This window comes from Hemicordylus capensis, chromosome 4 (genome assembly GCF_027244095.1).
Source record: "Hemicordylus capensis ecotype Gifberg chromosome 4, rHemCap1.1.pri, whole genome shotgun sequence".
In the NCBI taxonomy this organism is placed as follows: Eukaryota; Metazoa; Chordata; class Lepidosauria; order Squamata; family Cordylidae; genus Hemicordylus; species Hemicordylus capensis.
The window spans coordinates 88,664,403-88,681,398 of NC_069660.1; the positions used below are offsets into that span (position 1 = coordinate 88,664,403).

The 16,996-nt window shown below is 47.4% G+C and overlaps 1 protein-coding gene across 1 annotated transcript in view; it reads right to left on the reverse strand.

Annotated features, from left to right (window-relative positions):
- Positions 1–4,491: 4,491 nt before the first annotated feature.
- The window catches only part of LOC128325304 (cytochrome P450 4B1-like), a 42,808-nt gene continuing 30,303 nt past the window's right edge, over positions 4,492–16,996 (reverse strand). Inside the window, exons 10-12 of the mRNA XM_053250959.1 lie at positions 13,754–13,818; positions 9,917–9,999; positions 4,492–4,899 (exon numbers count right to left, since the gene is read on the reverse strand). Of these exons, the coding sequence (XP_053106934.1) occupies positions 4,731–4,899; positions 9,917–9,999; positions 13,754–13,818 (317 nt within the window). The 3' untranslated portion in view covers positions 4,492–4,730. The remainder of the gene's footprint in view (positions 4,900–9,916; positions 10,000–13,753; positions 13,819–16,996) is intronic.

A 16,996-nucleotide genomic window follows, 5' to 3' on the forward strand; every position in this document is an offset into this window, starting at 1 on the left:
GACACCTGGGTGTAGACATCCATTGAGTCCACCACAACTTGGAGGGTCATGTTGTAGTAGTGCTTCTGCCTGAAGTACTCATCAGTGTGTGTGTGTGTGCGCGCGCGCTAAAATCTCCACATGTGTGCCATCTATACAGTAAAGGACACCTGGGAGCTCCTTCTCTTGGAACCCCAACATCACCTCCTGCAGGTCGCCCACACTGGAACATTTCTACCAGGAGGTCCACCACTTCCTTGACACAGGAAATTGACACAGGCGATGGGAGCACACTCCTGAGGATGCAAATTCCTAGCAAAGCTGGTGGAACTAGCCTACTGACCCAGGTGCCTAGCCCCTAGTGGGTGTTGCAGCAGACTTAATTATTAAGTGTCCACTGTCAGAGTACTCCCCATTCACTGGCCAGTTGGGACCCATAATCCACAACCAGAGCTGTTGACGGTGACAATCCTAAGGAAGAGCTGGCTTCAGGGCTAAGTGTCTCCTAAATGCCGCATCATAACGGGCCCAAGCAGGCCCACTGAACTCTAAGAATGTGTGGTGGATGATGTCTAGCTACTGAACCATGGACGCTCCCCGTGCTGGCTGTTTCTGCAACAACACCCCCAACCAGCCAGTTTCTGCAACAACACCCCCAACCAGCCAGTTACAGCCAGCTATACACCATGTACCCAACCAGCCAGTTCGACCAGTTGTGGTCTACCACCTTGTACCTGAGCCTCTCCTTGTCTTTAAAGTCCCCTTTGTCTCCATCCCTGGGTTCCATTTCCCAGAACATATCCATATATTCGTTCCTCCAAATTTTTTCCTTTGTGGCCAGCAGCAAGTGATTGCCCAAGGGCAAAGACACTTCCCCCTGAGGGTACTGCTCCATCTCATCGTTCATCGCTGTTGACACCTTGCACTCATCCAACTGTCCTGGGTCCGTGCCCGCCATCATCACTCCCCCCACTCAACTCCCAGGGCATAAGCTGCTGATGCTGTGCTACTAGTGCTGCCCTTTTATCCAGTTCCCCTCCCCTGCAGTCCCTGCCCAGTTGGGGGTTGAGAAACCTGCTCCCATCTGCCATGCTGGCATTTCAACCCCACCTCCCCAGACATTGGCCAGATGCCCAGCCCACGGGGGATAGCCCCAACCCCAACCAGACTCACCAAATGATCCTACGTCTGTGTCCAAGGTGTTACAATTGGGTGTCTCCAGAAGTCTGGAAGCATCTGCTGTCCCAGCCTTCTTCCTAGCACCTTTCTCCAGCACCACCAGCCTCGCCTCGATTAACTGTAAAGGTTGCAGCTGCTTGTTAGACCAGTTCCCTGCCTCCTTTGACCCCTCCTTCCCAACTTTTTTGGAACCCTCGCCATGGGGAGTTCCACCCTTTGGACTCCAGAGCCTCCAAGCAGGACAAGATCTGCAGCAGCATGAGCTGCCCTTCATCCTCTGAACTGGAGGAGGCTTCAGGATCTCTGGGCCATGGTGGAGGCTGCTTAGGGGCAGGGGTCTTCCTCTTGCCCTTAGCCTTGCCAGGCCCCTTCCTTGATGACATGGCTTACTAAAATCCAGAAGAGTCAGCAAACGCCTCCAGTAATGCAGCTGTCCCCAATGGGTTATCCCCCGCCACTGAAAGCCACTGAACCACTGAATTAACAAATGTCCCCAACAGAATTTAAAAATGGCCTGCAATGAATTTAATAAATGCTCCCCATTAAATTAATAAGTGCTCCCCAATTAATAAATGCTACCCAATAGAATCCCCAATAAATTTAATAAATGCTCCCTGATGAATTTAATAAATGCACCCCGATGAAATTAATAAATGCTTCCGATGAAATTAATAAATGCTCCTCCATGAAATTAATAAATGCCCCCCAATTAATAAATGCTACCCAATAGAATTAACAGAAACTACCCAATGAAATTAATAAATGCTCTCTGAGATTAATAAACACTCCCCAACAAGATTAATAAACACTCCCCTCTGAATCAATAAATGTTCCCCAATGATTAATGCACGCTCCCCCCTGAATAGATGAATGCTCCCCCTGAATTCACTCCCTCGGGGAATGCTCCCCACTGAACTGATGCTAGCAGGTAAGGAGGTCGCCAAATAACCCCACCCCCAATGAAAGGAACCCTAAGTAAAGTGTTCAGATATCACTCCAGGCCTAGAAAAGGCCCCCGGCCACTTGGTGCCTCGCCGCGCCTCTCAGCGCTGCTCTCCCACCTGGGCCCATTACGGGGTGCCCCCAGTGCGGGGTCTCCCCCTGAATGCCACACTGATTGGCTCCCTGGCCCACTGACACTCGCAATCATCACAGGCTCCATGTTCCGCACGCTCATGTTCGGCCTGACCACGATGAGTGAGCGACCAGCACTCCTTCCACTTGCCTGGCTGCTGGAGGACTGAGTGGAATGGCAGCGGCCGGGTAAGACTTTCCCCGCCCACAATTGGTCGGTACTGGCCACGTGGAGGGGGCCTAAGATGGTGACCGACATGCCTGATTCAGTGGTTGGAGGCACAACCCCGCCCCCGCCTCATTCTGCAGACACGGCAGCGGGGATCTTAGGTGCAGGCAGACTCTCAATTCTCACACAAACCCAGCTACCCCCAGAGCCCAAATTTTTATTTTATTCATTTCATTATTATACCGCCCCTCATCCTAAAACCCCAGGGCAGTTAACTAGATAAAATTAATTCGATAAAAACATTAAAACAGAACAAATACAGCTAAAGATTTAAAAAGAACAAAAGACAGGGCATTGGCCGTAAGCCTGGATAAACAGGGCAGTATTCACTTTCCTCCTAAGGACTGGGAGAGAGAGAGCCACACAGGTCACAGCTGAGAGTGAGTTCCACAGTCTGGGGGCAACAACTAAGGAGGCCCTGTCTTGCGTGCTTGGCAAACGGGCTTCAGCAGATTTCAGCATGTGGAGTAGGATCTTGAAGAATGACAACTCTAGCAACTTACATTAAAAATTGAATTAAAGAAGGCATCCCTGAGAGGCAAAAATTGGGAGAAAATATAATAGGGGAAATAATTTTTTAGGGACAGATTCCAGAAAACCAGGCTTGTCCCTGATAAATTGAGACAGGGAGCATAGGGCTCATCTTGGATCATAGCTGATGTTAACTGGATAAGCAAGTTCATGCCTGTGGGGCCCTCCTGAATATACTACATTACACAGTAATCAAGCAGCCAACAGTAAGGTTTACAAAGAGAAGAACGTAAAGAGAAGCATATAAGGCCTGGCTGAAAGTCTGAATTCTTTCTGGATTATATGCATACCCAAGTAACACTAAATAAGAATCCTTGGTATTAGATCATCCAAAATTTGGATCTGTTTAAAGCTTTTCAGTCATTTTTTTCACAAATAATAATTCATTCATACATTGTGGATCCTTCATTTGTGCTTAGCGTTTTCTCTTAAGGGGATTTGTGTGATTTGCCACTGCCTCTAACACAAAGAAGAATGCCCAACAAAGAACACGTCTCAGAACCAGTTTGCTTTTGTATTTTCACAAACAAGTTGATCCAGTTATTTGGTGTAATTGCCAGGCCACAGGAACCTTGGTCCTTTTTGCTGCAAGAGATTAACATGGTTGTCATGCCACCTACTGGGTGAGGCATTCACCTTTTAGTTAGAGTACAATGTAAGTTGGTGAATGGTTGAAGCTGATTCCTAGGGCTGTGCACAGATCAAATTATTGGATCTGATCCAATGCAAATAATTACTCTGTTGTTCATCCATTATTAATACTAGATCAAAGCAACCTAGCCAATGTGTCAGTGCACAAAGGTGTTAATGTATGATATGGCCATGGTTTACAGGATCCGTCTGATGTGCCTATGCACCCCCAGACAACAGACATCAGTGGGGGCTGGTCAAGTGGATATGTGAAGGGACACAAAAGGATACAGAGCAGGGATGTCTTTGTGGGTTTTATGTGGGAGTCAGGTTTAAAGAACTGCAGTCACTGCCAGTTCCTGCCAAGCAAGGACTACTCCTCCCGATGGGTCTAAAAAACAAGTCTATCAATTCCAAGGGCTCTTCAATGCCAAGAGCTCTGAAGGGTTTCGATGGGAGAAGGCTAACCTGCTCTGTGTAAAGTAGGCTAGTCTTCCACAGGACTAGCAAAGTTGGTCCTCTATAGCCTGCAGTTTCACTAATCTTCCAGGTTTTTTCTGTTCTGTACAAGCTTCTGTATCCCATCATCTTTGCCACTTATAAGATCTTGTGTAGTATTCACACAGAATAACTCCAGGCATATAGCTTTTCACACAGCATTTTCATTGAGCAACACACACAATGAGGTCATTCATACAATCAAAAACCTGGGTTTGGGAGCTGTGTGCCTCCCAATTTTTGATTATGTGGAAGCAAGGTTAGACGAAACCCTGGCTAGAAGTGATTGTGTGGAAGCAAGGTTAGAGGAAAAGCCAGGTTTTCCTCTAACCTTGCTTCCACACAATCACTTCTAGCGAGGGTTTCGTCTAACCTTGCTTCCACACAATCAAAAATTGGGAGTACACACAACTCCCAAACCCAGGTTTTTGATTGTGTGAATGACCTCACTAAGTCAAGACAGCAGATGCAATAGTTTGGCAAAATCAGCGTACTCCAATTGAATGAAACCTATCTGCAGATTCACTATACAATTCAAGCATATCAAACACTATGCCTGACACCAGTTGTGGAAGGCTGGCAAACAGATCACTGAGAGAATTTTCTTATATCAGTTGAGCTTCCTTAAGAAGAGATGTATTCCATTTTCAGACCTCAGGACCAACTGAGGTACAGGACAGGGAATTTTGGTTGGGTCTGGCAAGATTTCAAAGCGCAGCAATGTCAGAGCAAGAGCTATTTTCACCTCATTCATGGCAAACAGCTGCCCAATGCAGTTCCTAATGAGAGAGGAAATGAAAGAAGTCAGTGAAAATTGTCCACATTTGTCCAATTGTAAAGGGACCCCTCTTTATATTCAAACATTCCAAGCTAGTTTATATGTTACTCAGTCACCTAGCAGTCAGTGATCTCCTTTTGCAAATCAAGTATGAAGCACAATAAAATGGGGTATGGCTCACAGACAATCTCTAGTTTACAGCTGTACCCTGAGCTCCTTAGTAAATCAGGACATTGAAAGGCATCAGTAAGATCTGGTCTTTATAAGCAGTTTTTTTTTTTTTTTACAAACAAATCTCTTTAAACCATAGCTACATATTTCAATGGCCGCATTTCACATGTAAAGTGAATCGGGAAGTTGCCAGACCTGTGTTTAATTTTTCTAACTCATGTGAATCGCATCACAGACATTCATCCAACTGCAGTTCGGCAACCTCTGATTTCAGGGTAGGGGAGCCCCTCCTCCTTCCTGCCCTGCCAAGGCCGCATCTCAGCAAGGTCCATAGTGTTTGCATCACCAGACTGTGGGCGTCAGCACATCACTGGAGCGGCAGCCATTGGCCACAATCTTAAAAGGGGTGTGCCAAATGCAATTGAGCCTTTTCAGAATGGTCCACCCCACCCCTCAGGAAAGGGCATTTAAATCCCTTTAAGTGTCATGCCATGCCAGTCCTTACTCTGACAGCGGATTGCATCACCACCCTCCAAAGAGCCATGTGCGGGAGTTCTTGGGGAAGCAATATTTCCCTGTTACTCAGGAAAGGGAAGGGAACATGATGACTTCCTAGAAGGGGATATGTATATGGGGGGGGGGCAAAGGATCTTGAGGGTCTGCCCACTGTGACCAAGGATGCTCTTGCAAGGGTTCGCCCGGGCAAAGCAGTCGATGCAGACCAAACCACACTCCTGCCCCACTGGTGGCTTGCCACCAGCAGACTAATACTTCATGAGAGGGCTAGTCTGCTGGAGAGGATCTTAGGCTCATCCAGACCTTCAGTCTTCCATCAGACTATGCACTCATGAGTTAAGCATACCCAACAAAGGGGCCCCCATTGTGCAGGGTCCCCACACTCTCTGGTTAATGATAGAACTGACACATCTGCCCCCTCATCTCCAGGGAAGCCTTTGATGCTCCCAAATGATATTTTGAAGCTCCATATGTCAGAGCCTAGCCGTGCGTGCAGCCTGGGGAAATACCGGGCGTGGGGACAAATCTTTACTCTAATTCCAAATTTTCATTTTGGGACTGGACTTGTGCCGTATGCAGATCTGCCACTTGAGGGAATTACAGGAGGGGAGCCCCAATTTCCAGCAATCCCAGAAGAGTGGGGTTGCTGTTCCGGGAACATAGAAAGGTAGACATGTTCAAATGGGCTTACGGGCTGGCAGAGGGCACAGTTTGTCAGCTTCTTTAAGGAAATAACCACAACGGGGAGAGCCATTGGCAGGGTACCCATCTCCGTGGCTTTCTTATATAGAGCAACCAGGCTTGCCAGCATCTGCCACCCCACCCCCATGGCCTGACATTCTCATGAGAGAGCGGTCCATGGGAGAAGGGGGATTGTTGTCACACATTATTAGCGATTCTGCCCAACACCCCTGTCCCCACAGATGGCTCTTTTCATGACTTGTGAGGGGGTATCCCCATGGCCTTAGACTCTCATTAGTGAGAGGTCTGCTCAGGATCAGCGTCCATAGTTGTCATGCATGTAGAAACACTCCTTTCACTGAGGCAATGCTGATCCTGCTGCCTGGCCCTTCTCATGAATAAGCCTAGAGTACCTGCACAGGTACCCACAAGGGGAAGTGACTGGGGGCCCCTTCAACATCATTGTGCAAAAAATAGACATTTAAGAAACCCTGGTTGGGACTGCCTATTATACCCAACCCCATATATTGCCACCCTCCCATACGTTTCTGTCCCAGCGCTCTAATAGGGTTGCCCCGTCTGTGTTGCCATCTCAAAGGGGTATGCTCGTAAACACATGTCAGTGTTGATTCATTCTTGGGGAGCAAAGCACTTAATGCCCATGCTGTCATCCCATCCCCTTTCTCTCCTGCTTACCGAGGAGGGGGGGCAAGGGACAGAGTGGAAAGAGGAGATGCTCCTGTGTGTCTTTGCCATTTGACAAGCTGACAAACCTGGGCTGGGATGCTGTGGTGTCCCTGTTACTGGGCAACTGCTTTGTTGGATTGGAGACAGCGGGAGTGGGACAAGTGTTCAGAGAAGCAGCCAGCGAGAAGCACCACAGGCATTGAGTGGTCACACTCCCGGGTGGGTCTGTGCTGCTCTATGATTGCAGCTCTGGACAGTGAACAAAACCACGGTTATGGCGCTGTCCATGTTTGGATGTAACGGCAACACCGCCAAACCTCAGGCTGCGGTGGTGAAATGCTACAAACTGAAGGTTCAAATTGGAGTTTGGTAAGGCAAATCACAGGTCACTTTTGTCACAAAACCATGTTTGCATGCATTTGGATGTAACAGAGTTCCAACCTCTGCCCCATTTAACTGTGGTTTTGCATTACATGCAAATGAGGCCAGTAACCAGTCACTGACTTAACCATTTCAGGTTGAACAAAAGTAATAATGATCTTCCATGTAATGCTTGTTTAATAGCATAGGTCATTATTTATGAAATTTGTAAACCACTTTGAGAATTGTTGTGGTTGTTGGAAATCGGTATATATATATTGTCCCCACACCAATGAAGACAATGAGGCAGAACCCGGAAGAAGGGCCACAACTTTACTTAAATTCAACATGCAATTAAGACTGGAAAAGGAATTGGCACTCCACTTCCACAGTAGAGTGGGATCTCCACAGCAGTGTAGGCTAGGGGGTTCACCACTTGTGAACCCCCTAGCCTAAGTGTGTATTGGGCAATTACACCCTAGTTCAAAGCAGCATCAAAGTTCTGTGGCTGAACTGCTGCTCCTCTTAACTAACCTGAAAAAGTCCAGGTATAGGTAAATCACTTCACATACATGCTCAAGCCATGCAGTCTTTAAGGTTGGCAATACCATCTTGATTAGAGAAACCCCATCACCCCCAGCCACAATTATTGTGGCTGGGGATGGTGGGAGTTGTAGTTCAAAAACAGCTGGAGGGCCAAGGTTCCCCTCACCCCTGCTCTAGGGAAATGGCTGGAACATCTCATCATGCCAAATGTGTGCCTTAGGGTGCCCAATAGTAAGATGGCCTAGGTGCCCACAGACTCACACTGACTGCAGCTGCCAGTTGTGGTCAGGAAACCTAATTAAGAAGAACAGTGTGGTAGGTAAACAAGATTCCCCAACATGGCCAATTCATGGAAAGCAAAAGAATGCCTACCCAGCTCCCAGAAGAACAACCAGCACATGGCCACACTGTGCTTTAGGGAGGGAGGGAGGGAGGGATGCTGCTCTGAAGCCAAATGAGGGCCTGGGCATGCAGAAGAATGAGCAATGAGCTTACCCTAATCACACCAGGTACCTCCACCAATCAAAACTCCTCTTGCCTCATGCTTCAGCAGACTGAGTGGGGCAAATGTGCCATGCCTATGGCAAGTATAAGTGAGCTGCAGGGCGGAGCCACCATTGGGCCAACAGGTTCAAAGAACCCGGGTCGTGCCCAATCAGAGGCCGCGTCTTGCAGCCCCGACACACACACACCCGTGTCTGACGTCAGGTGCGAGGGTGCTGGTTTAGCTCTTGAGTGGGGCCCACGCAGCCCCCGTTTGAGAACTAAATGGCCACTGCAGCGCAGCCAAGGCAGGGAAGAGCCACTCCTGGCTGCACTGCAAATGCAGCGCCAGCCTAAGTAGCTCCTGAAGGGGCCACTTCAGGAGTTAAATGGCCAGTGCTGCAAAAGCCCCTTTGGGAGCTAAACGAAGGCGGCTAGGAGTGGCTCTTCCCAGGGAAGAGCTACTCCTGGCTGCACTGAGAATGCAGCGCGAGCCTTCATTTAGCTCTCGAAGCTGCCACACGGTTCCTTCAGGAGCTAGACTCCATCTGCTGCCGAACGCAGCCTTGTGGCTCCATTCGGGAACCAGACCACAACCCCCGCGTCTGATGTCAGACGCGGGGGTGTGGCCAACCCCGTGTCTGATGTCAGACGCGGGGGGGTGGGGTGAGCGGGGCCGCCGCCACGGCTGCACACGGGCCGCCGGTGGTCACGCTCCGCCACTGATAGAAGTATGTGTGTGTGTGTGTGTGTGTGTGTATATATATATATATATATATATATATATATATATATATATATATATATATATATATAGTTATCTAGCGTAGGATATGAAAAATAATGGCTCACATCTCACTAATGGAATGGAGGTGCTTCATGCAAAGCTCCTTCGCAATATTTAGTAATCCAGTTCCATCATGTCTGTAGAGAGGGGGGAAATTTTGCTGATCTTTCCTTTCCTGAGCCCTCCCTTTAACATGTGAAAATATTTCCTTGAGGGCAAAGCAACCCTCAGGATCTGCCTTGGAGAAAATCAACTACTACCTTCAAGGACATCCCCACATTTAATCTGGGAGATTAGCAGTGTGAATTTCACAGCCTCCTGGGATTATTCTAATTGTAAGACATTGCCCTGTTGGTTGAATTTCCTTCCGGAAACTTCTAGCGGAAATCTAGTTTTCATAGGAACTTGAAACGTAGAAGCCCAAAAGTGGGTCATAGGACAAACAGCCCTCTGCTATTGTTATTTCCCAGCAACTAGTATTTGGAGACATACTGTCATGTTTAGTATATCCAAGCAATGCCTTGAGACAAACCATAGTGTTTTAAAAATCAATGGCTGACATGCTGTGCAGCAGTATGGCTGCAGGAAACAAGCAGTTGTGCCATCAGTGTGACTACAGTGGCTCCCATTCAACAATGGGAGTAACTGCATTAGCACTGATGGTACAACTGCTTATTGCCTGCAGTTTTGGGGCTGCTGTATAATCCCCCTACATGGTGCTCAGCAAGGACTTGCTGCTGTGCATCATGCCAGCCACTGTTATTAAAAGAGCAAGTGTCATACTCACCTTGAACCAGCTGCAAAGGGGATAAATGCATGAGGATGCCTTCGGGATTTGTTCTCTGCTGAAAATCTTGCAGGATCATAAACCTAGTAAGAGAGTTCATGTTTATGTTCTTGGGGGTTCTTTAGATGATAGGTTTTGACACCAGCTGCAGCATGTATCTTATATCTATTTCTGAAAGAGCTGTTAACATGATAATCCTTATGGACACAAAACAAGTTACATGCAGCCTCAGCTTCGCTACTGTGCTCCTCTTTTTATCTCAGTTCCCCTATTGTCACTTTCTGCCCTTGCTACAAGGAAAGGTAGTGTGGTGTGGTGTGGTATGGCTTTAGGGACAGGGGTTCAACAAACCAGAACTCCACCAGTTTAAAACAAATAGCCAGTTTGTTAATACTATAAAGTAGCTTAACCCACGCAGAACATCTGCGCGCTAGTACTTGATTGCTCCCCTCACCCCAGAGCCCCCTTCACTCACAGCCCCCATCACCTCAGAGTTCTTGCCACCCTCACCTGAGCTGCACTCCTGATCCTCCTCCATCATCCCATTGCTTCCATCCCCTTCACCCCTCTTGGTCACGGCTGTAGCATCTAGCCACACGCTTCTCCTCCCTATCTGCATATGGAATCCCCACTGCCTAATCACCATGGTGCTTCTGCTCTCACAGGCTCCTCTTCCCTATCTGCATATGGAATCCACACTGCCCAGTCAGGTGCTTCTGCTCACAAACTCTTGCAAGAGCTGCCACACACAGGATTAGCCATGGGTATGCCTTAGAGAATTATATATATACTAGCTGACCCGTGCGGCCGCCGCCGCCCTGCGGGGGCCGAGTGCGGCCGCCGCCGCCTCGCCTCCGTGGCCGGGCCCGGCCAGTCCCGCTGCCTCGCTTCCGCGGCCGGGCCCGGCCGGGCCAGGCTACCTCTCTCTCTCCTCCCACCCCCCGTCTCCGGCGGGGCAGAGTGCGGCTGCCGCCACCAGCGGGCCTGGCTGGCCCCAGAGTGCCGCCGCCGATGCCGCGGCCAGCCCCAGAATGCCGCCATCAGGCCCGCTGCCTCGCCTCCGCAGCCGGGCCCGGCCCCTCCGCCTCGCTGGGCCCCGCTGCCTTGCCCCGCCTCGCTGGGCCCGCCGCTCGCTGGGCCCTGCCACCACGGCCTGGCCCGCCGCCATCGTGCTGGGCCCGCCGCCTCGCCCCGCCTCACGGCCGGGGCCGCCGCCACCGCCACCTTGCTGGGCCCACCGCCTCGCTGGGCTCTGCCGCCGCGGCCCTCGGCCCGCCGCCTTGCCTCCGCAGCCGCCCAGCAAGCGAATTCTCCTGGGTGTGCTGCCAGCCAATCAGGCGCCCCCTGCAGCCCAGCCAATCAGCTGGGCTGCCGGGACGCATTTCTCCTGGGCACACCCAGGAGAATTATATATATAAATAAATGATTCATTTTCTGATAATAGCATATACTCATGTATATTGTCTAATACCTTTTAATTAACAATTAACAATTGTTACAATTAACAATTAACAATTGTTACAATTAACAATTAAAGTCAGCCTCTTACAAAACAAAACAAGAGAAAAATGTATCCAAATAGAACTTTCCAACTTGTACCATTTCTGACTTGTACTATTTTCCAGAAAAATGCTCTTTTTCTCTTAGGTAGTTAGGCTTCCTAACTTTTATACAATCACCAGCTTCTTAACATTGTCCCCTATAAACTCTACTATGCTTCTGTCTCTGACATTCTTACTGTTACTAACCGTCACTAACTGTCACTCTGCCCCCTAAATAGTCAATTCCACTCTCCCACTTCTGTCTGAGAACAGAAGCCCTTCCTGTTTATGAATCTTTGACATAAATTCACATTATCACATTAACTCCATATGGTCAATATCATCATGTCCCCTTTTGCAGAGCAGGATAATTCGGCCTCTGGTCTGAGCAGGAATCCAGCAGCTGGTGACTTCCAGACTCAAGACGGAGAGGGCCAGCATGCCCTTTGCTACCTTGCAGCTGACTAGATTCGTCTTCATAGTTTGTAGTTGATCAGCCTATGGATATCTGAGGAATTCTGCTGCAGAGGCGTAACTATAGGGGGGGCAGGGGGGGCACGTGCCCCGGGCGCCATCTTTTCTGGTCACATGGGGGGCGCCGCCATGACAAATTTTTTTTAAATTTTTTGTTAGTTTTTGTTAATACAAATGTTTCCTGCTCAGTGCAGCAGCGCCGCAGCAGTCAAGGGAGCACATCGGCGCCCCCTCCCCCACGAGCGGTCCCTTCCGCGCCGCCCACCCCACCCCCCCATTGCTTTGCTGGCACCTGGTGGCCAGTCAGTGGCCTGGCTTGGAGGCGGCGGGCGCTTGTGAGGAAAAACCTAAGTATAATGTAGTATGTTGGGGGGGGGTGGCACGGGGGGCGCCATTTCAGTGCTTGCCCCGGGCGCCGTTTTCCCTAGTTACGCCTCTGTCTGCCAGGGCTTACTAAGAATACCTCATAAGAGCTGGATTTATTTTTTTGCTTAGTGTTGTATTTCAATAATCTTCTCTTAATTTACCCAACCTTGCCTAAATATGCGTGCAGCAATGTTCACTCCAATTAGGGCCAACTGCACTATTATAAGTAGTGAGGCCTTGGTTTTATATTCTCTGTATATACCTTCTGAAGTCACTTTAAGAGGCGCAGCAGGGAAATGCTTGACTAAAAAGCAGAAGGTTGCCGTTTTGTATCCCTGCTTGTACTATATCGGGCAGCAGGTAGCAGGGATATAGGAAGATGCAGAAAAAGCATCATCTCATACTGAGCTAGGGATGTGTGGACTGGTTTGGTGGTCCGGAGATTCGGTCTGGAGGTTCGGGGGTTCGGGATCAAACTGAACCCCCCCCCCCCGTTCCGTCTGGACCGGAACCAAACCTCTGGGCAGTTTGCAGATTTTTTTTAAAAAAATTAAATGAATGTAAAAATACTCTTAGCCCCTTCGGGGGGCTTCCTGTATGCCGCGGGGTGTGTGTGTGTCTACGAGGGTTACCCTTCCCCCCGCCGGCCTTTGAAATAACTGCCGCGGCCTGGGAGACTGATCATTTTTGGCCCATTCAGGCCTCTGTAGTAAGCAGTGGCAGCCATTTTGGCCACCGCCGCACATGCGTAAATGGCCTCTGCGAGGCCTGGCATGGCCCATGGGCACGGCCTCACAGAGGTCATTTGCACATGCACGGTGGACATCTTTGAAAAAACCAAAAATGATCAGTCTCCCAGGCAGCAGCGGTGATTTCAGAGGCCGGCGGGGGGGGAAGGGGAACCCTCGCGGAGACACTCCCCTCCCCCCGTGGCATACAGGAAGCCCCCCAAAGGAGCTAAAGGTACTTTTACATTCATTTAAAAATAATATATATTTTTTAAAATCCACAAACTGTCCGGACCTGGACCAGACCGGGGAAGGTTTGATGGGGGCCAGACCACACTTGTCCTGTCTGGTTTGAGTCCAGTCTGGACTCGAACCAAACTGGGCCAGCCGGTTCCGTGCACACCCCTATATTGCACAGGAGGACGCAATGGTAAACCCCTCCTGTATTCTACCAAAGAAAAGCACATGGTTCTGTGGTCGCCAGGAGTCGAAATTGACTTGACAGCACACTTTACCTTTGCTGCCTCAGCATAGGCAGGCTTGCAGTCCTTTGAAAGCAAGAGTGGTTTATCTTGACCTGAAAATAGTGAGTATGCCGTACATTCAACATTTAAGTTAATCTTAAGGCTTGTGCACATTGGAAGCCTGTAGAACTTCAAACTATAGGGAAATCCTTTCATTTAGTTAAACAGTTGTCCTCTTCCCCTGATTTTAAAGAAATTAATTACCTCAGGATCTTGCCATATAGTTGGGTTCTTATGAATGCAGTCAATGTTAATTCCAATCATTATGCCTGTAAAAAAATATTAATAGGTGGTTACATGGCACAGTGGGGAAGTTCCTGCCTAGAGACCAGGAGGCTGACTAGAGACGAATCCTGCTGGTGTGTTTCCCAGAATATGGGAAACTTCTATATCAGGCAGCCGCAATATAGGAAGGTGCTGAAAGAGATCATCTCACACTGTATGGATGATGGAAATGGTAAACCCCTCCTGTATTCTACCAAAGAAAACCACATGGCTCTGTGGTTGCCAGGAGTTGACTCCGACTCGACAGCACAACCTTTCAACAAAATCTTAGAACACTGGATGCTTTAAGACAAGATAAATGAAGACCAGGATCCAAAGATTAGGGATGTATACAAACTGAATTTTGTGATTTGATTTGAGTTCAAATTGAATCAGCCTGATTCAATTCAGACTTGAATCTGCTGCCATCTAATCTGGGTCAATTCAAATTTGAATTGATTTGGCCAATTTTTAAAGGGCTAGGGGCACCAAAATGGGATGGGTGGTGAAGCACCATGGGTGCTACCCACCACCCAACCCACACAGCAATCGAGCACTTGGTTGATTTTTGGTAAATTTTTAAAAATTTTAAAAGGCAGACCTACTACTTTTATAAGGAAGACATGGTCTTCCCACTGGGTTCAATGAGTAGACCAGCTCTCCAGCAGATCCAATGGGTATTATTATTATTATTATTATTATTATTATTATTATTATTATTATTATTTCTTGTTTACACAGTCAGACAGGTGTTATTGACTGGTTTGTTTTATCCAGACATCGAGTCCTTCCCAAGGACCTGGGATGCCAGAATTTTATTGTCAATGGTTATAGATATCGTCGCAGAATATAGGCTGTTCCCAGTAAAGCTGCTTTTTGTAATTGGCTGATGGTGATTTCTGTGGCCCCTATGGTGTTGAGGTGCTCTTCAAGGTCTTTTGGAACTGCACCCAGGGCGCCAATTACCACTGGGATTATTTTGGTCTTCTTCTGCCACAGCCTTTCAATTTCAATTTGTAGATCTTTGTATTTGTTGATTTTTTCTATTTCTTTTTCTTCTATTCTGCTATCCCCTGGTATTGCTATGTCGATTATTTTGACTTGCTTTTCTTTCTTCTCGACTACAGTTATATCTGGTGTATTGTGTGGCAGATGTTTGTCTGTTTGTAGTCGGAAGTCCCATAATATTTTTACATCTTCATTTTCTTCAACTTTTTCAATTTTATGGTCCCACCAATTGTATTTTTTGCAGATGTTCCAGTGTATCATCCCTGCTACCTTGTCATGCCTTTGTTTGTAGTCAGTCTGTGCGATCTTCTTACAACAGCTGATCAGGTGGTCCACTGTTTCATCTGCTTCTTTACAAAGGCAGCACTTGCTGTTTGTTGTGGATTTTTCTACTTTTGCTCTTATTGCATTTGTTCTTAGTGCCTGTTCTTGTGCAGCCAGTATTAAACCCTCTGTTTCTTTCTTCAAGTTGCCATTCTTAAGCCATTGCCAGGTCTTGGTGATGTCTGATTTTCCACTTATATTGTGTAAATATTGACCATGCAGGGGCTTATTTCTCCATTTTTCTGCTCGGTTCTTGACTTGTTCTTTCTTGTAGGCCTGTTTTGTTTCATTGGTGTTGAATAGTTTTGTGTTCCTGACCATTTGAAGTGCATCTTCTTCACTGTCCCTTATATATTCTTCAAGGCCTCTTTTCTCCTCCTCTACTGTTTGATGGACTTGCAGCATTCCTCTTCCACCTGAGCTGTGAGGGAGGTAGAGCCTATCTACATCACTGTGGGGGTGCAGAGCATGATTGATGGTCATGATTTTCCTGGTCTTACGATCTAGCGTCTCTAGCTCTGCCTGGGTCCAGTCTATTATTCCTGCAGTGTATCTAATAACAGATATAGCCCAGGTGTTTATGGCTTGTATGATGTTCCCGCCATTGAGTTTGGACTTGAGGGTTTTTCTCACTCTCCTGATGTATTCACTTCCAATTTTTCTTTTAACTTCAGTGTGTTCGATGTTATCAGCCTGGAGAATGCCCAAGTATTTGTAAGGTTCTTTCTCTTCCAGGTTCTTGATGTTGCTTCCATTGGGCAGTTCTATTCCTTCTGTTTTTGTTATTTTCCCTCTGTTCATTATTAATGCAGCACACTTGTCTAGTCCAAACTCCATTGCTATATCGCTACTGAATATATGGACAGTGTTTAGCAGTGATTCGATTTCTGACTGGGACTTTCCATACAACTTCAGAACGTCCATGTACAGCAGATGGTTGATTTTACTGGATGTTTTAGATGTTTGGTATCCGAGGCTTGTTTTGTTTAGTATTTGTGAAAGTGGGGTCATGGCGATTACAAACAACAGAGGAGATAGTGAGTCCCCTTGGAAAATGCCTCTTCTAATGCTAACCTGTCCAAGTGCCTTGCCATTGATTGTTAACTGTGTACTCCACATGCTCATTGCTTTTTAAATAAATATCTGAATGTTTTTGCTGACACCAGTTGTTTCTAAACATTTTAGTATCCATGTGTGAGGCAATGAATCGAAGCCTTTCTTGTAGTCAATCCATGCAACACTTAGATTGGTTTTTCTTCTCTTGCAGTTTTCTAAAATCATTTTGTCAATCAGCGGCTGGTCTTTTGTGCCTCTGGTGTTCGGGCAATTTCCTTTCTGTTCAACTGGAAGCTGTTTGTTAGTTAATAAGTGTTGCATCACTTCATCTGCTATTATTCCAGTTAATAATTTGAACATGGTTGGCAGGCAGGTTATCGGTCTATAATTACTTGGAACTGCACCTTTTGCTGGGTCTTTCATAATGAGATGAGTTTTCCCAGTTGTTAGCCATTGTTCAATATCACCGCCTTTCATAATGTGATTGAACTGTTTTGATAGTTGTTTATGAAGGCTTGTTAGGTGTTTAATAATAATAATAATAATAATAATAATAATAATTTGATTTCTATACCGCCCTTCCAAAAATGGCTCAGGGCGGTTTACACAGATTACCCATTGGGTTTTCTGGAGAGCTGGTCTACCCATAGAACACAATGGATAGAGCAGGTCTCCTTAGACTGGGTCATTCCAGGTCACTGTCTAGACACTTGGTCTACCCATTGGGTTCTATTGGTAGACCAGCTCTCCAGCAAGCCCAATCAATTTGCACATCCCTACCAAAGACCTGAAGAA